This window comes from Vicugna pacos, chromosome 33 (genome assembly GCF_048564905.1).
Source record: "Vicugna pacos chromosome 33, VicPac4, whole genome shotgun sequence".
NCBI classification, from domain to species: Eukaryota; Metazoa; Chordata; class Mammalia; order Artiodactyla; family Camelidae; genus Vicugna; species Vicugna pacos.
In genome coordinates this window covers 15,019,370-15,043,951 of record NC_133019.1, presented here as the reverse complement: position 1 = coordinate 15,043,951, position 24,582 = coordinate 15,019,370, and the positions used below count along the sequence as shown (strand labels likewise).

Below are 24,582 nucleotides of genomic sequence, written 5' to 3'. Positions count from 1 at the left end.
GGCTGCATTGTTCACAGGGAGATTTACCCAGCAGGCGCCCGGAGAGGGGGCAGGGGTGTGTGCAGGACAGTGAAGCATGCTGCTTTGCACTCCAGCAGCGCCGTCCTCCTTCCCTCCTGGCAAACCGTCTTGACACATGGTCTGCAACAAGTTCCTGCAGCCCCTGGACTCATCATTAGCATTCAGCTCTGCTGTTTCTGCACAAAGTCAGCTGGTGATGGTGGTAGTAGTTGGCGGGGGCAGGGTGGGAGGGTCCTTCATGCCAGGTAATCTGATTGAAAAGCAGAGACTACAGACAGGTCAGATGAATTCTCCTGGAACAGACCTAGGAAAATTCAGCCTAGACTAAGGTACTATGGTTACAATGAATAATCACAAACTAAGGAGGGGTGGTGGTGGTGAAATCAGCTATTATTGAAGGCACAGAAGCCCTCCGTTGGTTAAAAGGTGTTGTGTGCAGCTTTTGAGCAAAGCTGTTGTTAAACCAAGGCCCCTCAGAAACAGCTGTGATTTGAGACTGACTAATGTATATCACTGCGGACCAGCTAATCGCAACTCACACCTTCCTTGTGGTAGGGCGTGGGCTCCTGCCTAGTTTCCTGGGTCTTCGGCAAAGCTTGCATGGTGGCTTGTTTGTCCACTTTTTTTAATCAAGGGAAAGGGAGGGGGAAAAAAAGGAAAGCTTTTTTAATTTCAATGAGTTTCTTGGCTAAGAGTAAACAGCTCATTAATTTTAAAGATATCAGCCCGCAAACATTATTAATGCAGCCCGAATAATGAAAGCATTAAAGGGAAATGCGAGGGAGTAGCACGTGCAAGGTGGAATGCAGTCACCTACCAAGCACTCTGGAAAATGCTGCACACACCATTACCTACACCGCACGGAGGAGACAAACAAAGACGAGAGATGGGGCAGGAAACAGGAGCTTGTGTGCGCATGTGTACACACACACACACACACACACTCTCTCTCTCTCTCTCTCTCAGTCTCTCCATAGAGCGGCCATTATTTGTAATTACATATCACCCTTTAGCCTAAATATTAATTTGTCTTCTCAACTGTGGTGAAAGGTTTTCTATGTCTTAGCTCCATTTCAAATATGATGAACAGAGGCATAAAAGATGATTGAAGGCAGAAGAGATTCCCCTGGATCTCAAGAAGCATGGTCCCATTCCTTTGCCTTCTTCACCGCCCTGCTTCTCCATTCAGTGTTCAGGTGGAGCGGGGCTGGAGGGGACATCCATATGACGTCATGCTCTCGAAGCTTCTCCCTGGGTCCCTTTGCCCTGGGCATTAAGGTGGATTATCTAGCAAGGCTGGCTTCCTCCCCGGCACTCTGAAACAGAGGAGGGAAAGAATCCTGAGAAGAGTCAACGATCGTATGTGGTAGGGCGGGGAGCTAGACTCAGGAGGAGTTCTGCAACGTTGGAAGATTTCAAGTAGATTCGGTGACTCTCTACTTCAGTTCTTTATCTCCCTCGACCTCTCTCAGCTCCCTACCTCCCTGTTCCTACTCTGTGCACTGCCATTGGCTCACGTTCTCTTGCTCCATACCTGACATTCTACTCTGAATTTAGCAATCAAGTCACCCTGGTGTCCTTCACCAACCCTTGGCCAATGATGTGAAGTTTGGAGCCCAGTTCCATGCCAACACTGGGCCTGCCAGGGTCCTGGCAGCAAGCGGCCGTCCCCCTCTTAATCTAATCACCTGCTGTGTCCTAGTCCAGGCTGTCCATCAGAGGGTGGGGGACAGAGGGGGCAGGCAGGAGGAACCAAGAGCTACACACATCATTGCCCTGGGCCTGATGTACACCGCTGCCATCGATACTGAATCAGATGCTTCCAGTGCCCCATTGGCGCCAGCTGACATGTCATCACATCTGCCAACTCCAGGGCAGTGTTGTTTCTCAGGACACCACTGACACTTTGGAGTCAGGCTGCATTCCATAGGGAGCCCAGAGCACAGGCACTCCAGCCTCCAAGGGTGTATGTGTGCAGCCAGGAACCCGATTCAGCAGCCATGGAGGAGAGGTTTCCTCCAGTTACGTCACTGGAGGTGCTGGTTCCCAGAAACAGCAGGGCGAGCATTCTATTTCTGTATAACAGTGTTTTGTTTCTTTTCTGTTTTGTAAAGAATGAGGGTAGAAGCAGGAGGAGGTAGAAATGAAATGTGAGCACTCGTGTTGGATGGAAAAGGGTGGAGATTTGTGGAAACTAAAGTGAGCAGCCTGATCACAAGATGTCCTGTCACCAAGTAAATGCTCATCCGGGCAGGATTTTGGGGCCCCACAAGGGACTCCTAGAAAAATGCAGAGGGGCATTTGGGAAAGAAAGATGCCTCATTCATCCTCTTTGGTAGGTGTAATTTTCCTTTCTAGATGAGGGTAGATTAATTTTGTTGAGATGTCCATTGAATGCAGCTCATAAACTTGATAGAAGATCCTTCTAAGCTCCACCAGGTCACTCCAGAGAGAGAGAGAGAGTGAGGGAGAGGGAGAGAGAGAGAGAGGGAGAGAGAGAGAGAGAGAGAGAGAGAACTTAGACCCCGAGAAACCCTTCCAGGGTCATTCAAGTAACCCTGAAATCATGAACTTTCTGCTGATCCAGCCTGGCCTATGGTCTAAATCCAAGAAACTCTCGCTCTTGTGCAAGGATCTTACTTAAATGGCAGCAACTTCCCCATTCTTTCTGAATTGGGAATGTTGGGAGGGGTTTGGGAGAGGAGGAAAATGGGCTTCGGTGTGAAGCGGGAGTCTGGGCGTCAAAATTCCAACTATGTCATAAAGACGGTCATGCAAAATTGAGTACTGGTGGGGTCTACCATCAAGGAGGCAATTAGAGGCTAACCTTGGGGCCTATTCCATCTCCAAGGAGCTCTCCACACACACATTCTGAATTAGATTGATCTCTTTCATTAACATCAATAGGCTCCAAATACCTTTGTGTACTTATTATTACCTGGCTTTAATGGATAATGAAATTGTGGCATAATATTGCTAACACCTGAAGGGTGTCTAATGGAGAACACGGACTGAAACTAAAGTGCTTTTTCTTCCCTTTCTGCGGAATTTAAAGGCACCAGCTCCTTTAGTCCATTAGAAATGATGGGCTCTAGGTAGGGACATTTCAGCAGAGAGCTGTGTCTCACTGAGCTGGGGATGTACCATCCCCCTGGCATCAGGGGGCCCTGCCTCTGACATGACCTGCAGACAGGTAGTCCTCAGGGGACTGAGCTCAGCTAGGAGAGGACCTGTTTGGACTCACTCCTCTCTCCTAGCCCATTGGGACTAGAAGTAGCATTATTAAGAGTCTAATACAAATCAGTGAACATCTTTTCACCTCTTATCATCTGCCAAGTTCAATGATTAGCACTGAGAACACAAGCATAAATAAAACAAGGCTCTCAGTCCCTATCATGGGTCTCGAAATCTGTCCAGGGAGGCATCATAACAGCAACATAAAACTGAGAGCTGACTCTGCATCAGGCCCCGTTTTAGGAGGTTGTAGATGTAATCCTCACAACTCTATGAGGCGGGGACTCTGCATATCCACACTTTTACAAATGGAGGAATTGGGGTGCAGAGAAGTTAAGGAACTTAACCAAGGTTACAGGGTGACTGGTGGAGTCTGGACTCGAACCTGACTCTGGAAACTCTATGCTTAATTCTCTATGATGATGTGATGACATACAACTGAAGACAAGCAGTATCTTCCAGTCCGTTTCTGTGGCATCATCCATCCACTGTGTGTTACTGGGCAAGTCACCTGTGTTAGTCTCCTAGGGCTGCCATCACAAAGGACCATTTAAAACGATAGAAATTTATTCTCTCACAGTTCTGGAGGTCAGAAATCTGAAATCAAGGTGTTGACCATGCTGGTTCCTTCTGGGTGCCGTCGGGAAGAATCTCTTCCATGCCTTTCTCTTAGCTTTTGGTGGTTGCTAGCAATGTTGGCTTTCCGTGGCTTGTAGATGTGTCACTCCAGCATCTGCCTTCATCTTCATGTGGCTTTATCCTTTGCATGCCTCTTTTCTTCTGATGATGATGCTATCAGTCACATTGGGTCAAGGACCCACCCTATCCCAATAAGACCTCATCTTAACTAATCTCATCTGCAGTGATCTCATTTTCAAACAAGGTCACATTCTGAGCTTCTGGAAGGACATGAATTTGGGGGGGGGGCATTAGTCAACCCAGTACAGCCTGCCACCCTCTGACTCCCCCAAATTCATCTCTGCCCCACGTGTCAAGTATAGTCACCCCATCCCAACATCCGCAAATGTCTTAACCCAATTCTAAGACCAAAGTATCATCTAAACATAAACTCAGTCCCAAATCTCATCATCAGATCAAGTGTAGACTCTGGGTACGGTCCATTCTGGGGCAAACTTCCATCTGTAGACTTGTGAAACATTTAACCATCAGAATCTGGCTCCTGATGCCATAAGATGTTGACCGGGGTCGTTGAGGTGGCAAGAGCAGGAACCTGTCCTGTTCACAGTTCTCACTCCAATATTTAGAATGGTTCCTGTGGCTCTGTTCATGTTCAACTAGTGTTTCTTGAACATGGGAGTAAAGGGCTTTGAGGATCAAATGACATCATGAAAACAAAGCATTTCTGAAAACTGTGGGATAAAATTAGAGTTTCTCTAGATTGCACTGGGTCTGTAGAGAAAATTAGTCTAGTCCATGGGTAACATTGCCCAAATCAACCTAAAGAGAAAGGTGGGTTCTTTGTTCATGAAGAAAACCAAGCCTGTAGGTACTATTCGGTCTCTTAGTGATCGGAACATCCTTGCTAAAAGGCAGTGGGATGGATGAGGTGGTTTTGGAGGGCCTGCCTAACTTCACAATTTTATAATCCAAACATAGACAGGGAGCTTTCTGCCTTATGACACAGCACAAGCTAATTGTCTACCCTCATGCCTCCCTGTTTCCTCTCTACTTTCAGCTACTGTTGATACCCAGTGAGGAATGTTCTCGCAAGAGGACCGGCTACATGATTTGCAGGGACTGGTGCAAAGTGAAAAGGCAGGGCCCATGGCTTAGAAATTATTGAGAATTTCAAAATGGGACCAAACCAAGCCTGGGGCCCTTCTAAATGCAGGGCTCCTTGTGACTGCATGACGCCAGCCTGCCTCCCAATCCCTTAGCTTTGTCACCGCTCTCCCCCGGCACTTTGGGGAACATGTGGTCTGAGGACACTGCACTTTCTTGGAAACCAGGGACCCCTAGGAGCCACACTGCCCATCTTTGGTTCTGACCCAGATTTCCATTCATTCTCTGCGTCAGCCTCTGGGTGGAGTGAAATCATCTCAGCATGCGCTATTTACATGGGAACTTTACTTAAAGAGTACAGCAGCAGATCTCAATTGTACCCAAGATGCTTGGCAAGGCAAAAAATAAACTGCTTTTTCAAAAAGGGAAATATCAAGGCATGGAGGGTTAAGTACTCCCCGGCATCACTCAGCTAGCACGGGTAAGCACTTGTCCTTGAGGGGCTTAGAGACTCTGCCGTCCCTTTGACTCTAAGTGTGGGCTCTTTCTGCTTAACCACCGTGCCTACTGGTACTTTTCTTTAGGGTTTGTTTTTACACTTTTCATCTCCTTTATATAATATCCAACATGAAGTCTCTGCAGGCCTTCCCACTTCCACCCTCCAGAGACAGCAGGCTTGGTCACCCCAACGTCCCATATGGCCAATCACCAAAAGCCCAGGTGGGACCCCCAGCACAAGACCCCCTGTGGGCCCCTCTGACCACTTGGCCCCCTTCTCCTGGCCCCACCTGACCACAGCCACGTCTGTCACAGCATGATGAAGGGAGTGGAGAGGGGCAGGTTGGTGACAGTTTTTGTTGTGGTGGTTTTGCTTGTTGACTGCACTTTGGTAAAAAATGTAAATTAACCAAATTATTGCAAAGCAGCGAGTGTTCCTCTGGTTTAGATGTTTGCAGCCAATTATGTTTCATGGGGAAGACAACAGCCAAACTACAACCTACCAAATGGCTCTGGTCTTCCAAGCTCCGCTGAGTCAGGATATGCGTCTAAGACCCAAAGGCAGGGAGACCCCGCTCTCATCAGCAAGGTGATGTCTGGTCTCATCCAGCCAGGCTCTTCTCCCGCCACCTTCTGTTCCATCCCTGGCCTTTGCCTTGGCTCATTTCTAAATAATTCTCTTCCAGAGAGGGAGGCAGAGGTGAGGGAGAAGAATCCTGAACTCAGCGCAGGGGCGTGATCGGACCAAGAGTATGTTGTGTGGGAAAGAGCACAGGGCTTGGAATCAGAAGATGTGGGAGCCCATCCCACCTCTGCCACTTACTCAACTTACTTAAGGACTGAGCTTTATTTTTTTTTTAATCTATAAGATGGAGATGCTACGTCACCTGACAACAAACTCACAGTGAGGATTAAACACATCACATCACATGTGAAAATTACCTAGCACGCTGACACATAGAAATCAGAGCCATGGGAGGTTTCAGACATTATTTTTTTCCCCAAATGCAACAGCAAAGGGCCCAGAACATTCATTTGTTCAGTAAACATTTACTGAATACCTGCTATAAAGTGGGTATTATTTTTGGCCCCATGAGGGGTTAAAAAAGTTGCTGCTCTTATCCTCGAAGGGTCCACAGGTTGGGGGAGGCAGCCCTGTCATATCCTGGTTTCTCTCCAGGAAGGATGAGAATAGATTTTGTGTTAATTACAGATGCTTCCTATCACCACCCCAGAGAAGCTAGATGTAAAAAAGTGGCAAAATACTCATTATAATTTTATGAGACTTCAACTCCCAGCTACAAACGCCACTCAGCAGCCCTCTCCCCAGCCATCCTGCAGGCCCCACCAGCTATCTTCAGTTGCTCCCCACTCAAATCTACGTTTGCTCCTAGAAACTGGGCTGTGGCCTGCAGAGATGGGACCCCTGGTCAGGTTGGGCCAGTTGCTGGCAGGTGGAGCAGTGGCAGGAGGTTGGAGGGAGGGGGAGAGGGAGTGGGGTGTTATTTCTCCGTTTCTCTCCCTGCCAAGCTGGCTGTGATCCAAAGAGGAAACCACAATTCTGCCCAGTTTTCTCTCCCCAGGTTTCAATCACGTTCCCAGCCCTTGGCCCCTTCAGGGACAGCTCAGCCAGTCCCCCCAAGCCCTGAAGCACTGCCTTCCCTCTTATAATTTCTTTATCTCCTGCCCACACCTGTCAAGCCCCCCTCAACTTTCCCAATTTAATGGTGCTATTTGTTCCTGCCCAGACTCTGACCAATACACAGGTGCTAAGGTGTTTGCGCTCACAGTAAGAAGATAGGCTAAACCCAAACCAATACGATGTATTGCATACAGAGCTGTTTAAGAAGGAAGATTTGGGTATAAGACCTGGTCTTAAAACAGTCTCTCCCTAACCAGCTGTGTGAATTTGGACCAGCAGTTTCATCTCTACGAACCTCTGTTTCCCTGTTTGTAAAATGGAGATAATGACACCCAGTCCTCAGAGTTGTTAAGAGGATTAAATAAATAAATATGAAACACTTAGTCTAGTGCCTGGCAGACAGCAAGTGGTAAATAAATGATAACTTATTATTATAATTATTAATATTAATATTAGCTTTATGTAAAGCTTAAAAGATTTTTTCCCCTATTTTTTAAACCACAAGATGATCTCCTGTTTCTCAACTACACAGACTTTTCACTTTATGCAAAAATGTTGGGACTGCAGGAAGTGTTCTTGGCTGGGGTTTGGCTACACATTCGTCCGTTGGCTTAGACCCTCTTTTCAGTAGGTCCCTTGTCCCCTGCCAGGTGGTGATTCGCAGGCGCCCCCTGGTCTATGTTGTAAGTCTGCTGATTCCCAGTATCTTCCTGATGCTCGTGGACCTGGGGAGCTTCTACCTGCCGCCCACCTGCCGTGCCAGGGTTGTGTTCAAGACCAGCGTGCTGGTGGGCTACACGGTCTTCAGGGTCAACATGTCTGATGAGGTGCCCAGGAGCTCAGTGAGCACCCCGCTGATTGGTGAGCATCTTCCGTCACTCCTGTCAAAGATCCAATGTTGCGTTTCAGATGGGGGGAAGGAGGAGGCCCGGAGAGCCCTGCTAACTCCGCCTCCTCCGGCTCCTTCCTGCAGGGGTCTTCTTCACGGTCTGCATGGCCTTCCTGGTTCTCAGCTTGTCCAAGTCCATCCTGTTGGTCAAATTCCTCCATGACGAGCAGTGCAGCCGGCAGGAGCAGACCCTCCTGTGCCTTCGAGGGGACACCGATGCTGGTGGGCCCAGAGTGGATCCCCGCACCCAGTCTGCCGGGGTCACAGGTTTGTGGGAAGCCTTGGGGCTCCTGCCTTGTCTTGCTTTATCACCCTCAGCGCCAGTTCCATGGGTAGGGCAGCAGGCTGTGTGAGAAAATGGAAAGATCCACTGCTTAGCCTCTGCACTGCCTTTTACATTACCTCCCTGGAGACTGAAGACCGTCTCCTGCTGGCTTTCCAGAAAGCCCCATTTTAGCCTAGAGGTCAAGCCCTCAGTTCCCTTGTGTCATTTTCTAGTTTCAGCCAGTTCCCTGAAGTGACTGAGCCATTGACTCCAGAATAGTGCAGTGCCTGTGCACACGCATACACACACACACATGCAGTTTGTATGTATCTGGGTTCTAGTTGCTTCATGTGAGCAAGTATATACATCATCCCAAAGTTCCCTTTGACAGCACATATACTAGAATTGGAACGACACAGAAGTCAGCATGGCCCCAGAGCGAGGACGACACACAGATTCATAAAGTGTTCCATGCTTGAAAGTTGCCGAGAGAGTATGGCCCAAAAGCTCTCATCACAAGAACAAATATTTGTGACTTTGTGTGGCGATGGGTGTTGCCCGGATTTACTGTGATCATTTCACAACATATACAAATATTGAATCACTGTGTTGTACACTTGAAACTAATATAATGTTGTATGTCAGTTACATCTCAATTTTTTAAAAAAGAACTACTCTAGCCCCTAGAGCGCTAAGTGACTAGCTCAGAAAATCTCCTGGATGGATGAGCCCAGACACCTTGCTTACACAACACCCGACTCGCCACGTTCTCTAGGGCTTCCTTCAGGACAGCCTTGCCTCCCCTCAGCGGCAGGGAGAGGTTCCCTAATCCTAACCCAGCCCCATTTTGCCTACAACCTTGCTTGAAGGATGAGGCCATCGGCTTCAGTGGGAAGTCCAGGGGAGCCCTCGAAGTCTCTGGCTCATGCAGAGTGTTCTCCTCCCATGCAGAGTCCCCCGTCTGGCAAGAGCACCAGGCCCAGTCCGAGACCCTGAAGGAAGTCTGGTCCCAGCTCCGCTCCATTAGCAGCTACTTCCAAACCCGGGACCAGGCGGACCAGCAGGAGGCCGGGTGGCTGGCCCTCTTGGAACGCTTTGACCGAATGCTCTTCCAAAGCTACCTCGTTGTGCTGGGACTTTACACCGTCACCCTGTGCTCCCTCTGGGTGTCGTGGAGCGGCTTGTGAAGGCTGAAGTCTGCTCGTCTCAATCAGTGTGCTCTCATGGCACGTGGGGAAGGCTGAAAATTTGGGGGAGGATATTGGAGGGGGCGGAATAATGGGTTTAAAAGCTCTCCAGCCGCTGTTGCCTCTTATTACTCAGCCCAAGGAGGCACACCTAATGAGCTGTTGAGCGACCCAGGAGTAATGCATTCATGATGAAAATGCATAAACAGTACGAGGTATTCAGTGGAAAAGTAAATCTGTCTTCTTACCCAATTCACTCCCCAGAAGGGACCACCATTAGCAATCTCTTTCAGAAAATTTCTAGGCCTATACAAGCAGACATGTATGTTTAATTTTTTTTTTTAATTGTAAGATCACTCCATCTCCTAGTTCTATCTTGATCACTTACTAGGTGAGTCATTCAACAAAACTTTCATTGCCCTAAGCCCTAGGTATTATGTTAGACACGCCAGACAATACAGAATGAGTCAGTTTCAGATCATTCTTCACTTGACTTGACTTCTGGGGAACCTTGTTGCAACCAGAACACAAAATTCCCCCCATGCCTGCATCCTGAAGCTCTTGCGCCACCGCCCCTGTTGAGTCATCTTTCTCTGTGCCTTCTCGGCCGTGTATTATTATTGGAAGGGATCCAGGTGCTAAGTGTTCTGTGTCCAATCCAGCACAACATTTATCAACACACACCATGGGTAAGGCACTGAGCTGGGAGATTGCCTTAATGCATGGCCCTTGGGGTCAAGGAATTTATAATCCGCTATCTTTGTATTTATCTGCTTGGGCTGCCGTAACAAAATATCACAGATGGGTTGACTTAAGCAGAGATTGATTTTTCTCACAGTCTGGAGGCAGGAAGCCCAAGATCAAGGTGTCGGCAAGGCTGGTTTCTTCTGAGACCTCTCTCCTTGGCTTGTAGGTGGCTGCTTTCTTCCTGTGTCCTCATATGGTCTGTCTACTGTGTGTGTGTGTGTGCATGTCTATCTAAATTTCCTCCTTTTATAAGGACATTAGTCATATTGGACTAAGGCCCACCCTAATGAACTCATTTAACCCTAACTACTTCTTTAAAGGCTCTGTTTATAAATCCAGTCCCTTTGCGAGGTACAGGTGGTTAGGACTTCAGTATATGAATTTGGGGGGACACAATTCAGCCCATAAAACACATGTGATTGCAGAGGCTTGGCAAATCCATAACCTGCAGGGCAGGCCGGCAGGCTGGAGACCCAGGGAAGAGTTGCAGTTCGAGTCCAAAGGAGGTCTGATGGCAGAATGTGCTCTTCTGTTATGGAGGTTGATCTTTTTCTCTTAAGGCCTTCAAATGATCAGATGAAGCCCACCCATATTCTGGAGGGCAATCTGTTTTATTCAGAGTCTACTGGTTTAAACTAGTAGGTTTTATCCTCCAGGATAAACCTTCACAGAAACATCATGAATAATGTTTGAACAAATATCTGGGTACCGTGGCCCAGCCACGTCGACATGTAAAATTAACCATCAGAGTCCCAGTGGTCCCTTAGCTTCCCACCTATGACCACGGCCTCTCGTCCGGAGGAGCCCTCATCACCTTGTACTTGGGTAACTAGTCAACCTCTGGTTCATACTCTTCAGTTGCCAGTTCTATACTGATCATCCTATCATGTGGTGGTTCCTGTGGCCTCATAACCTGAATCTTAAGATTAGAATTCAAGCCTTCCACAAAGTTTCCCTCCCCTTATATTTGACCTTCTTCATTTCTCATTGCTTCCTACTACAGAGTCCCCAATTTAGCCAAACCAGCCTGCCTGCCATCCTCCTCAGGAAGGGCTGTACTTCCATCTAAGCCTCTACTTCTAATTGCCATGCTCTTGTTTGTTTGTTTCACCAACTTGCATATCACTGTCTGAAGATCCTGCTCAAAGGAGCTGTCTTCCCTCACCTCTTCCACCTGGCCCCCAGGACTCTGTCTTCTCTCTTGTATCTTCAGATGTACATTATCTCCTGTCCTCTTTGAATGTTTTGTGGCTTTGTGTGTGTGTGTGTGTGTGTGTGTGTGTGTGTGTGTTTGTGTGTGTGCATCACTTGTAAAATAGATCATACACTCCTGAAATAGAAATCCTCTTTTCTATTTCTAGTTTATCCCTCATCTCTGCCCAGGTCCACACAGAGTTTTGCTCATGGTGACTATGCAAAATTATTAAAATTTAAACCCAGCTCACCACTGATGATGGACACATTTCTACTGTGTTTTCCCCAGTCTGAGGGATGAAATCTGCCCAAAGTCAGCCATGCAGTCCCTCAGCATCCCTCCCGCAGGGCAGATGTCAGGAATTGGTGGGTAGAAAAACACAGTGGGCTGAGTGACAGGCATCACTCCTAAAGCGGCTGGCAGAGGACCGCTCTTTGCTGGGAACTTTTTCCAGCATTAAAATTGCCTTTAAAAAAAGCTGCCCCCCCCATCTCCCCAAAGAAAAAGAATTTAAATTCAAACAGCCTTTACCTGCATCCTCCCTCTCTCATTACCTCCCAGTTAGTGCTCAACGCCAATTGTCCATGAAATTCCACTGCTGCTGTTAATGAAATGAGGACCATAAGAAGTTTGTGAGCAGGAAGTGTCCATGCAAAGCTCCACGTGTTTCCTTCCTCACTTCCTACTTTCTGCTACTGGCCTCCTCTGCTTCAGCCTGCTCAGTTAGCCTCTAAATCGACCCCTAAATCTCTCCCCACTTCCTTGCTTATTGGAGGAGGAAAAAGCCTGCAGTGAGCTCTGCGCAACAGAGGCTCTTTCCTTTCCAGCCGTGTGTTGAAGAAGGCACCTGACTTTGCTCCCGGCTCCATCACCACCGAGCCAGGGGACCTCGAGCCTAACCTCTCAGAGCTTCAGCTTCCCCTGTTTGGCCTCGGCATTACTTCCACTTATTCTACCTATATCATAGAGTTTTGAGGATCAGAAGGAAGCCATGTATTGAACAGCACTTCGGAAAGAAAAGAATATATCACACAATAAAAAGACCTGCCTGTGATCAACAGATGGGTTCCAGTCTCGAGCCCTTGGTGCGCAGTCCTCTTTCAGCTGCCTCTGGCAGAATCAGTTATGGGCTCTGGTTCTCCCCCAAAGCGTCTTTATTCCAGGATCCAAGGGCTGAAGCCATCACGTGCCTCCTTGTCGGGGACTCGGGTTGGGGGAGGCTGTCCACGAGACTTCCCACTTTATTTTCCACGCAGCTCACCTTGGCTTCCTCCCTAGGGAATATCTCCCAGGTTCTCTCTGTCGGGCTCTAGGAAGCAGCCCTTCAGGAGTGAAGCCTGGCTGCTGAGCTGGGCCCCGGTGTGGACCTCCTCTGTCCAAGTGCCAAGTGGCCCTGATCTCAACATGGCAGCCAGGGACTCACTCTAAGCCCTGGATCGGGTCTGCGTCCTGAAGCAAAGCCGTTGTCAACGAAGGCACTAGAGCTTTCCTCCTGGAGGAGTGTCCCCCTGCAGCGGGAGGTAAAGGGCGCCAGCCACCCTTATTTACAGAGCAGCGTTCACTCAGCCCCTCCCAATGTTTGTACATTTCGTGATTCCTGTTTCATAGAGGAAGGAAACTGAGGAACAGAGCAAAAATGGGGTTTTCCCAGCTGTGAAGGCTCCTACCGTCTGCTGTTACCCAGGATCTAAGGTATTTTCAGCACTCACCAAGAAATCACAGCGCCAGCCTGGGATTTCACTGCGGTCTAGAAGAAAGAGTGAGTGAAGCACAGCCCCCGGCTAGACAGGCAGCCCCCTTGTCACTGCATCTCAGAATGACCTCCAAGTGCCGCGGCCACCATCTCCCACAGCTTCTGCGGCCCTTTGTTTGACCAGTAATTCTGCGGTGGAGGTCTCTCCTCCCAGGACATCCCCACCTCCCTCTCCGGTTGTCCTAGAGGGGAGGAGCCCTGTGGTTAAGGGAGCTGAGCCCCTCGCCTTTTACATCCCCAGCCAGTCTCCCGGGGTCCAGCTTAAAGCCTAGTGAGTCAGATCCAGAAAGGAACCAAAGAGCCACAGCATGAAGCTGCTCCTGAAGGCATTAGCCCTTTCCACAGTGCAGCCCCCAGCGCTCCCAGGTCCTCTCACTGCTCAGAGATCCAATTACGCATCTAAAGGCAAGGTTAGCAGAAGGGGATGGAGCTTAAACTTTTACCCCACCCCGCGGCTTTGAGGTTCCAGAAAACTTCAGGTCTTGGGTTTTAAGCTAAGGATTTCCTCCACCAGCTCCCAGATGGTGGGTGGTCACCCTGGGCAGTGATCAGAGACCCCAGTTCCTGTGTTTCCTCCAGGAAGTCTGTGCCTCCCTCCCTGCCACCCGCTCTGTGCCTGGGGCTCAGCTCAGTGTCCCCCCATCCCGTTCCGTGGCGGCTCACTGTCCGTCTCAGCAGCCAGAAGCTCTCGGTCCCGAGTTATCCACCTGCAGAGACAGTAAGAGATTCGCAATTAGCTGAGCACCAGCACGGAGGCTTTTATGAGCTGACACACCCCCAGCACACTCCGGCGTGCGGAATTGAAACGGCCCACTCCAGTGATTAGATGAGGGGCTGAAGCAGCCCGGCGTGCCACCCCAGCCCTTCCTCGTCCTGTCGGGGGGGTGATGTAGTTAAGTTTGTGCTTCATTTGGCAGAGGCCATAAAGTGGGAATTGCAGCGAGTCTTTCTGCCGGGGAGGGGCAAAGGGACCGCAGGGCAGTGGGCGGGTGCCATGGCAGGGAGCAGACTCCAGATCTGGGTGGGGGAGCCCCTTGCTTGCCCCTTACCTGGGCTTCCCTACCTCTCCCAAAGTCTAAGGCTCCAAAGACCGGGGCCCACGCAGACCTAGTGGGATTATCAGCCCTAATTGGTGTCACTAAGGGTGGATGGCCAGCCGTTGATCGGACCTGCCTCCCGCTCATGTGACTCTTCCTTTCTGGAGAGCTCCAGGCTGAGAGCAAGGGGGCTGAGGGGCTGTTGGAAGTTCTTTTTCTCCCCACCTCCCTGGTCAGTCTTGGCTTCTCTGCTCTTCCCCATACAAGCCTCCCTCTCTGTCTCTGTCCCATCTGCTTGCTCCTGGGTGCCGACACTGCAGGCTTTGGGGACAGAAGTGTTCGTCTGTTCCACTACAGCACAGTGACCCAGAGCTGACATAGCTTTGGTCTCGGTGCAAATCTGAGGGTTAGGCAGAGGCTGCCTGGAGTGCTGTCTTGAGACAGATTTTGGGGCCACAGGCTGGCTCTGCGGGAAAGGATGCTGTGATCAATTTGTGATGTCTGCCCCGGGCAAGATAGGGGTGAGAGGACAAACAGAGCTAAGGTTTACTGAGGGTTTCCCCCTGTGCCGGGCACTGTGCTGACTTCTTAGGAGGAATTATTCTAGGATCCCTAGAGTGCCAGCCCTGGGAGAGCGGGGAGCTTACTGTGTCCACTGCTATATTTCCAGTGCCTACAACAGTGCTGGCCACACAGGAAACACTCAGTGTGTCAATATGTGTCACACTGGGTTTAAATTCCAGCTCCATCACTTATTAGCTATGTGATTTGGGGGCAAGTCATTTAAACTCTGGGCCTCAGTTTCCTCATCTATACAATGTGATTAATAGTAACCCTGGCTAATAGAGTTATTAGGAGAATTAAATGAGTTACTACATGTAAAATTCTTAGAAAAGTAGCTGGTATATGATTAGATGATAGTTTTTAATCCTCAGTATTCATATCCTCATTTCACAAGTAATCAGTGTCACTTGTATCTGTGCCAGACACTTCTCTAAATGCTCTCTCTCTGTCTCTAATCTCATTATCTCATTAGGTAGATAATATAAAAATTAATAAACAGAAACGTCAATTCAGATGGAGTTGGGCGGTCAGAAGCGGGAGTCTTCACACCCTAAATGACAGCAGAGCCCAACAGGAAGAAGAAAAACTTTCTCTTCTAGACCATCAAGAGCTCAGCCAACGAGAGATGATCACAGCTCAGCCAATGAAAAGCTACTGCACTTTGAACTCTCAATTCATCCAATGGGCTCTCTGTTTACTGTAGCCCTCTCAACTTCCTCTTCCTCTCTATAAAAGAGTTCTCCTCTCCTTGTTGTATGAGACTTGCACGTGGCTTGCCATGGTTGCTGACCCCAGATTGCAAATCATTGCTAATCCTGAATAAACCCATTACTGCTGAAGAAGTAATTGCCTATTTGTTTAAGGTCAACAATAGATGGATAGATAGATAGATGATAGATAGATAGATAGATAGATAGATAGATAGATAGATAGATAGATAATGCTATGGTTATTATGAGGATTATATACATTATGAGATATACGTGTATAATAAGATATCGTATACCATCATCCCTTGGTATCTGCAGGGTATAGGTTCCAGGACCCCCCGCCATGGATGCCAAATCTGTAAATGCGCAAGTCTTATACAGTCAGCTCTCAGAATCTGTAGGTTCCACATCCACAGATACAGAGGGCTGACTCATGATAACCCTAGTATTATTCCCATTTCACAGTTAAAGAAACTGAGGCACAGAGAGGTTAAGTTGCCCAAGATCACTAAGCTAGTAAGTGACAAAGCTCAGATTCAAATCTAAGCAGTCTGAGTCCAGACTCTTGGGCTCTTGGCTAACCTCAGGCTCACTTTGGCTCCAGGGCTTGCCCTCTTGACCATTACGTCTTCAAAGAAGACAGGAGTTTGAATTCCAACTCCACCACTCATTGGGTTTCTGACCTTGGTCAAGTGACTGAGTTATCTCAGAACGTCAGTTATTTTTTCCTCATCTTTTTTTTTTAAATGGATTTTTTTGGGGGGGTGCTGTGGGAGGCAGTGGGAGGTAACTAGGTTTATTTATTTATTTTTAGAGGAGATACTGGGGATTGAACCCAGGACCTGGTACATGCTAAGCATGCGCTCTACCATTTGAGCTATATCCTCCCTCCCTTTTTTCTCATCTGTGAATCCTGAGAAAGATCTCTTCTGCTGAGGCGCTGTGAGGACTGAGATGGACTGTATGAAAACCCAAGGCTTGCATTAGAAGCATTGAGAATAACAGTAATTATTATTATTTACCATCTTTCCGCAGGGCTATTCCGAGAGCCTAGAGAGATCACAAGCGTTAAAAAGCCATGTAAACTCTAAGGATTTCCTATTTAAAAAGCGCAGCCTTGGACCAGCAGGGACCATCACCCTAGACTGGCAGGGTACATTACCGGGAAATTGGTTAGAAATAGAGAATCTAGAGCCTACGCTGGAATCTGAATTCTCACCAGATTCCAGATGATTCCTTTGCACATGACAGTTGGAGAAGTGCGGCTCTAAAGAATGGCGAAGGGAAAGGGGGGCAGTCTGAGTTCTGGGAAGGGGATGCCCAGAAGGCTGGGAGTGGGGGCTGTTTTTCGGGCAGTGCAGCATCACGTGGAGCCAGCCACCGCTACCAGGGCAGCTGGGCCCGCCAGGCACCTGCCAGTCACTGCACTCCACTCGGTAATCTGCCCTCCCCACAAGCGGAGCAGCCAAGCACTCTGCAGCTGGGTGGCTGAATTATAGGCTGTGGGCAGATGGCGGAGATGGTTGTGTGTGTGCCGTCCAAGGAGAGAGGGGAGTGAAGATGGCCCCTTCCACTGCCCTCCTTCCCCTGATAGAACACGCCCTCTTTTCTGGAGAACCAGGCTGCCAGCACCAACCATCAAGTGCCCTCTTTACCCCAGAGCCCACTTGCTGTGTGGGGCAAACTCCTGGGCTCTCCTGCTGGCCACAGTCTCTCCACGGACCTCCACTGTGTGACTCCCTCCCCTCGCGGGACGGCTTCCTCTGATGGACTGGCCTCTGACAGATACAGCCCATTTGTTCATCCAAACTCTCGCCCAGAGCTTGGCTCTGTGGTCCTTGGCTTGGTTCTGACATCAGAGTATCAAGCATAGCTGGACCTGAGATGGGAGGGACCACGCTGCGGTCACCCATCCCGTATCTCTGGCATGTGGTACTGTCCGCGCAGAGCCCCGGCACTGGGAGTTCTGGATGAAGGAACTTGTGCTCCCATTTCCCGAGAGGCAGCCGGCCAGGCTGCAGTGGGGAAAGTGCTTTCTGCTGTCAACTGAAAAAGTATGAACAACCTAAAAGTTGAGAACTTTGTTTTTATTTGGAGGACTTTCTGAGGACTTCAAGCCCCGCAGGCAGCCTCTCAGATAGCGAGGGACTGCTCCACAGAGCTAAGGGAGCGGCCAGGATATACCAGAGTTTCTGCAACAAAAACCACTTAGTCGGAACATCAAAAGATTACTGTTAATTAAAGAAAACAGAACATCTCAAGTTAATGAATTTAGCGCTTCTCTATGTAGCGGAAGATGCGAGAGTCTGGGCTCCCTGAAATCATTCCTGTGATACGCACCTTAGCTATCCGGGGCCAGTGTCCAGTTCTTTCCCATCCTGGGTCCCCTCTCGGGGCACCATTGGGCATGGCTGCAGTGGCTGTGGGCTTGGCAGTGGGCAGCCTGAGTTCACTTGGGGCTCACTGTCAGGGCGGGTGTAGTGGGTTGATGGCTGCAATATCCTTTGTTTACTGATACAGCAGACAGTGCATTTTGTGCGTGCTGCCATTTAGTATCAAAGCACTGGGTGCTGAGGGTGGGGAGGGGTAGAACCCCAAGTGACAGGGTGGGGCTGTGCTGCTGTCACCGCTAAGTCCCCTGCTTCCCAGAGGTGCCAGTGCGGGGAAGAGGCACCACTCAAGTGGAGCCGATGCTGTATCCCCACCCAGGTCCCTAAGGTGGCCCAGTGGCCATTCTCCCAGACACTGTGTCTCAGCCCCAGTCCCGGGGAGGGATGAAAGCTCACTCCATCTCTAAGACCTTCCTAGCTGGTGAGATTGCCAACACTCATTAGGTTTTATGGGGCACGGCTTCCAGGGCTACAGGAGATGGCTCTGGGGCCAAACTCCAGGCCCATAGGTCTCCCTGCAGCCCCCTCGTCCCTCCGGCCATTTGCCCCGTTTCTCCCTCCCCCTCTGCCCTCAGCCCTTTCAGCTGCCATGGAACTCTGCCTGCTCCCTGAACTTGACACCGAGGGTAGCTGAGCAGAACGCAGGCTTGCCACTGTGGCTTTGTAGGTCTGGGGTCCCCTGCACTACCTCTTTGAGCAACAGGATGTGTGTGTTTATGTGTGTGTGTGTGTTTGGGGGGGAGTCACTCAAATTTGGAAGGGAACTAGAGCAGCTTGTTCAAAGCTCTCATTTTGTAGATGAGGCAGGGATAAGGTAACAATAAACCCCGGAGAGTGATCAAGATGATGGTAATGATGCCAATTACTGGTGGCTACCACCTGTGGGTCACTGAATGTATGTCACGCAGTGGATGAGAACTTTGCATCCTGGACATAATTTAGTCCTCCTAATAACCTTAACATTGTAGTGTAAATGGGGCTGGTCACCTCAACCTTTGTTTGGTGGACTGACAAGCTGAGCTATAGAATTTGGAGAGGACGTGCATGCCTGAAATCACCTTCAGGGGAGCCGGAGGGGAAGGAAATTTTCCAGGGGGACGATCAGCAGCTGCAGCAAGTGTGCAAATGTGATGATGGCAGCAGACGTGCAAAGTGCGGCCCACTTTTGGAAGACTCTTCATTAGGACTAAATACTCGGAAGCAGGAAGATTGAGGGAGCCCTCTCGGGGAAGCTCCTCCAGGTCAGCAAGACCTTTGGGAAGCATCTGGAAAGTTCCAGAGGAGGAGGAAGAGGGTGGCTTAATGGGGAACAGCACTCCGGAGGAGGAACACGAGGCTATCAGGGCTGCAATCACCGGGGACTTTGCAGGGTCCTCCTGCCCCAGCGTTGGTCTGTGAGGGTCTGAGGTTTTGTGTGATGAGAGAAAACACACCTAGGGTTTGTGCTGGTGATTGGGAGGGGTGCTGTCTGTGGAATATCGTGTATTAGATTCCTATGGCTGCTGTGACAAATGACCACACACTTAGTTGCTTAAGACAAGACGAATATGTTCATATATTTACTGACCCCTATTAGGTCCAGGCATGGTTATAGTATTTGGGATACATCAGTAGACAAAGCCCCAGAAGATCCCTGCCCTCGCGGAGCTGACAGTCTATCAGTGGAGACAGAGAATAAAGACTCAACATGAGTCAATCCTGTAGAAGACTAGGAGGTGATGGGCCATGGGAAGAAGGAAAAAAGTGGGGCAGGTAAGCCGGATCAGGTGTGCTGGGGACGGATAGGGCCGGTGAGGGTGTGAAATGAGTATCAAGGTAGGCCTCACGGAGCAGGTGAGATTTAGGTAAAGACTTGAAGGAGGTGAGGGCACCTCATATTTAGCTGAGTAGGCATCTGACAGGAGAGCGCCCTGGGCAGAGGGAAGACCTCAGGCAAAGGTTCTAAGGCAGAGTGGACAGGACAATGGGGAGGGTCACAGGAAGAGGGTTGCAGGTGGGGACAGAGAAGGAACAGGGGCCAGGTGGGCTACGAGGCCAGACCCGAAAAGAAAAAAGACAAAGCAAAGCAAGTTCTCCAAACACTCCAGCAGCGGACTCTGGGAAATTCCCTGAGCCGGAGTTAGCTCTGGTTTGATGACTTGCCCGGCCCTGCTGAGATGCACTTTCCTCGCTGATAAATTGAGAAGCTCGCACCAGATTGCTTTGCCCCTTCCATTCATTCCATGGACTTGGTCAAGCACCCACGAGGCCTATTCTGTTTCTAGCCCCACATCCCACACCCCTAGAGGCAGCGGCCATTACAGCTTGTTGAGTTTCCTTCCTCTTTGCTTCTCACCTCTGTGGAAAAGGTCAAAGACGGCCTAAGCTCTTCATGAGCGCTGCCCTCACTTGGCTTAGGGTTCCAAAGCAGGTGTGGCCACCCATTAGCTGAATGGCGTTGGGCAAGTTACTAAACGTCTCGGAGCTGTAGTTCTTCATTTATAAAGTGGGGATAATGTCACCTATGTCAGAGGGCACCAATGCATTTCAAAGGGGAAGTGACAACCTGCGTGAAGGCGCACTGTCATCCGGGTGGTGCTCACAAAGGTCGGTCAATGGTACTGTTCTCTGCCTCTGCTCTCTCTCCTCTGGAAGAGCCCAGAAATGACCACTGTGTTCTCACTGCCTCTCGGAGATGATGGAGAGGATGGATGGGAGATGGGACTCATTTCTACAGGATGAAAGGAAATGATTCAAATTGTACCAAGTGCACTTAAAGTTAGATATTAGGAGAAACGTGGTTTTGAAATCCCAAAGGGGCTTGTGATGTTTCTTTCTTTAAAAATTTCCCAGAAAATACTAATAACAATATATTAAGACTAATCGTCCCAGAAGCAAGAGGATGGAAAAAATGACCACTCCAGTCCCTTCCTTGCTGGGAACTAGAATTCAAGTAAGAGGAATTTAAGCCAAGGCGTCGTCTGCTCCTGGGTCCAGTTCTGGGGTGGCCAGATGGACAAATGGCCACTCACCAGGAATAAGGGGTCCTCTCTGGTCCCTTCCTCCCTAGAATTCAGTAATTCCCTTGAGTTAGAGAAAACTTTAAGCCAAACGCCCTTCTGTCCCCAGGTCTAGCTCTGGTCTGGGGTGACCAGGTGGACGAATGACTCATCACCAGCCCTGGGAAGGCCTGGCCTCACCGTGTCCCTTACTTTAGAACCTCTGTCCTGTCTGGCTGGAGGACTAGGAAAAGCCTCTTTCCCGGGTAGCAGGAGCCAAGAAATAACCCTACCGTTCTTATGAAGCCCCACCCCAGGCACCCAGACTCTACAGAATAACATTAGGCTCCCAAAACTCTAGCATCACTTCCAGACCATGAGGAGGGGCTGCAGAGGTCACCAGTCCCACATGTACTGAGCAGCCCACACCCGACATTTGCAGAAACTGGCCCTGCTGGGGCTAGGATGCTGCAGTGTGGTATTTCTGGGGCCACTTTGTACTGGGGAAAATAGTACACAGCCCATTAAGTGATCATATATTCTTATGTACAACACTCTTCAATAAAAGTATCTTTAATTAGCAGGCTTATGTCGGGCCAGCCCAATGAGCCTACCGTCTCAACAAAACCAGTCAAGGCAAGAACAAAGACCACATCCTTTCCCGGGATTGGAGCCAGAGTCCAATCAGCCTGGATCTAAATCCAAGAGATGCTCTGAGACTCAGTGCAACCACACGGTCAAAAGCCCAGGCTTTTGAGTCTGTAAGACTTAATACCACACTCTCCGCTTATCAGCTATGTCAGCTTGCTTAATTTCTCTGTGCCTCAATTTTCTCATCTGCGATATGGGACCAAGATCTTCTCCATCGGAAGTAAAGATTAAATATGATAAAGAGCTTAGCACAGGGCCGAGGACCCAGTATGCTTGATAAATAACAGGTACTGTTGGTGGAGTGGTGTGGAACCAGGCCACTCCTAAGACCAGGGCCTTGATAGAGAACAGGTCACGATGGGACTTGACGGGACATCATGGAAAGAAGGACCAGGAGGGAAGAGACCCTGCAATGTATGAGGACACGCTTCCTCTTCTCTCCTCCCTATGAAGGCCACTGCTGCTGCAGGGGAGCTAGGAAAACTGAGCCAGGCATCTTTCCGTGTCCATCTGGCTTCCAGCCGCACCACGAGTAGACAACCCCTAAGTTGTTCAACCTCGATGCCCTGGTGTGTCAGGTCCCTGGAAATGGGTGGTGGAAAGGCTGCACCAGTCTCCCTGTGCCACCCCAGGGCAGAGAGGTGGGGCTCATGGGGACTCCGTGAGCCAGCACCAAGCCTGGGTGTCCAACCACTGGGGCTGCATGGGTCCCTCTCCTCAAGGTGATGGGGGAGGATGAAGCTGTATCTCCCACTTAGCACCATGATGACAAACCATTCGCCTCCCCCAGCCCTTCTCCAGCAGGCGGGCCGCGAGTGGGGCCTGATGTACTGCAGCTTGCAGAATTTTTGTAGGTTTATAGGTTCTAAAAGATCCGGCTCTCTGGTGGTAAAGGTTTTACAGACCAGTAAAAATCTACTGGAGAAGATGGGAAAAACAGTTGTGATGGAAGAGGCCGGAGCCAGGATCCTGGGGGATCTCAGCTCCATCCACAACTTGCTTTGGGAATTGAGGCAAGTCCTGGAGGCTGTCTGAGCTGTGTTTCAATCTGAAAAATGGGAGCAAGAGAAGGGATATGTCGTGCATCCCGAGCGGGTGGAAAACTCCAGGCCCACGTGTGAGTGTTGTCCCCCTTCCCACGGTGCAGGCAGCAGCTGGCACAGAGGACGGCCCGGGCCTGCGGGTCCTGCAGCCTCAGAGCTTTTCATTACCCACGCTGGACGGCTGCCATCTGCGTGTCTGCCTCGGCTCCCTGGGAGGAGCCCGGCCGTCTGCAGGCAGAGCTCAGGAATCAAATTAGCCAGGCCCCTGCTTTTCCCTCATCCCCACTGGCCAGGGAGAGTTTATCAAGGCCTCACACTAATTCTGATCTTGTTTAAAAGGGGCAAAAGTGACTCCACAGGTTTATCGGAGGCAATTTACACCCCGCCACCGGCCACGGCTCCAACTCCCGTTGTCTGTTGTGCCATCAAATCCATTAATAGGAAATTTCTTCAGGGGAAACTTGATTGCTGCTCCATCAGGGAGGCGCACAGGCAATACATCTCCATTCGGGGCCGTGGCCCGCCCTGCTCGCTCTAATCCTGTTACCTAAGAAGCTAATTCTCTAATGCACACGCTGTACAGAAGACATCCTCTTTCCTCCCTAACACAGTTGGGCAGTCTCAGAGGGTTCCAGGGGATCACTGCAGAAATGAAAGCTTGGGGCCCGTGGGACAGGGTCTCCAGGCTTTCCCACTGGCCCCGAGATGGTGTGCTGCCCAGTGTAGAGAGCCCCGCTCCCAGAATCCCACACTCAGCCCACCCGGGGGCTCATGGCTCAGCCCCTTCCTGCCGCCCCCGTGGCATCCTTCCACCTCTCTCCTCTCTTCTTTTCCTCCTTCTCTTGTCCTCTTCTTTGTCCCCCTCCCTCCTTGCCTGTTACATCTATTTTCCTCTCCGTTCTCAGTTTCTTACCAATTTTTCCTGCTTTTCTCATCCTCCCTTTCTTCTTCCTTTTATTTATTTATTTTTAACCTCTCCCCTTTCTCCTTCTCCAGGTCTGCCCTTTCTATAGCTTTACCTCCTGCTTCTCTTCATCCTCCCCTTGTCCGTCTTTCCTTGTGCTTTTGCAATGCCCCTTTCAGAACAAGTTCAATGTCAGGTGCTTCCCCCTGGCTGGCTGTCTCCGGAGGGCTCGGCTCTGTGGAAAGAATGGGTTCCAGGCCATGCTAGCCTGGGCTTGGAGCAAGAGACGGGGTTGAGGGGGTGCCTCACGGATGCACACAAGGAGCCCCAAGGATACAGAAGGGGGCATTTGGGGGCAGGGGTTAAGGTGTGTTGCGGGGAGCAGGTAAATGTCTATTTGCTCTTTAATGATGTAACAACTATAATGAAAACCACAGGTGGGTTTGTTACTTCCGAAGATCAAGCCCTGGCTAACAGCTACATGAAGGGACCCCATCAATAGATGGTATAATGTCATATGCAGACTTCATCATGCACAGAAGCAAGAGGAGAAATCCTTCTAGAAATCTGCAGGAGCCTAAGAGGCTTGGCTTATCACTCCAGATGTTGGACTTGAGGATGCAGGTAGAATCCTCAGGTAGCCCCCACCCCCGAGTTTGAGTCTCTCTGAGACCTCAGCTAGAGGCCCTGGGGCAGCCTGGTTCTGCTGGCCTCGCCTTGTGGGGCTGTCGAGCCCGGAATCCGAGTGCATTCATTCCGAGGGTGGGAGCGCATTCAGTCTGGCTCTTTAAATTCCCTAGAAGTTCACGGCCACATCTTTTCTCCTATTCCCCCTCTTACTTATCCTCATCACCATCCCCTGCAGGAGGAATTCATGGAAATGATTTTCCTCGTTTCTCTGGATTGTGCAGTGAGGACGCACATGACTTAAGAGAAGGGGTAGCCCAACCTCCTCGAGCTTGATTGGACATCCCAGGGCCAAACTCTGCTGATAGACACATAAAGGGACGCCACCTGTGACAGGTGCGATGCTGCACGCAGATTTCATCATGCCCATGAATAAGAGGAAAAATCCAGACAGAACCAAAAAGGACTCACCCCAACCAAGGTGATTTTTTTTTTAACTTAACT

General features: G+C 49.8%; 1 protein-coding gene and 1 non-coding gene across 4 annotated transcripts in view; both read left to right on the top strand.

Moving 5' to 3' along the window:
* Positions 1-9,955, top strand: part of HTR3B (5-hydroxytryptamine receptor 3B) — a 36,147-nt gene extending 26,192 nt beyond the window's left edge. For all 3 annotated transcript variants that reach the window (XM_072953972.1, XM_072953974.1, XM_072953971.1), the window contains 3 exons: positions 7,789-7,999; positions 8,112-8,294; positions 9,244-9,955. In XM_072953972.1, coding sequence (XP_072810073.1) covers positions 7,789-7,999; positions 8,112-8,294; positions 9,244-9,479 — 630 coding nt within the window. In that variant the 3' untranslated portion in view covers positions 9,480-9,955. The remainder of the gene's footprint in view (positions 1-7,788; positions 8,000-8,111; positions 8,295-9,243) is intronic.
* Positions 8,670-8,771, top strand: LOC116276798 (U6 spliceosomal RNA). Its single transcript, XR_004186301.1, has one exon. It is a non-coding gene; the product is annotated as a U6 spliceosomal RNA (small nuclear RNA).
* Positions 9,956-24,582: the final 14,627 nt, after the last annotated feature.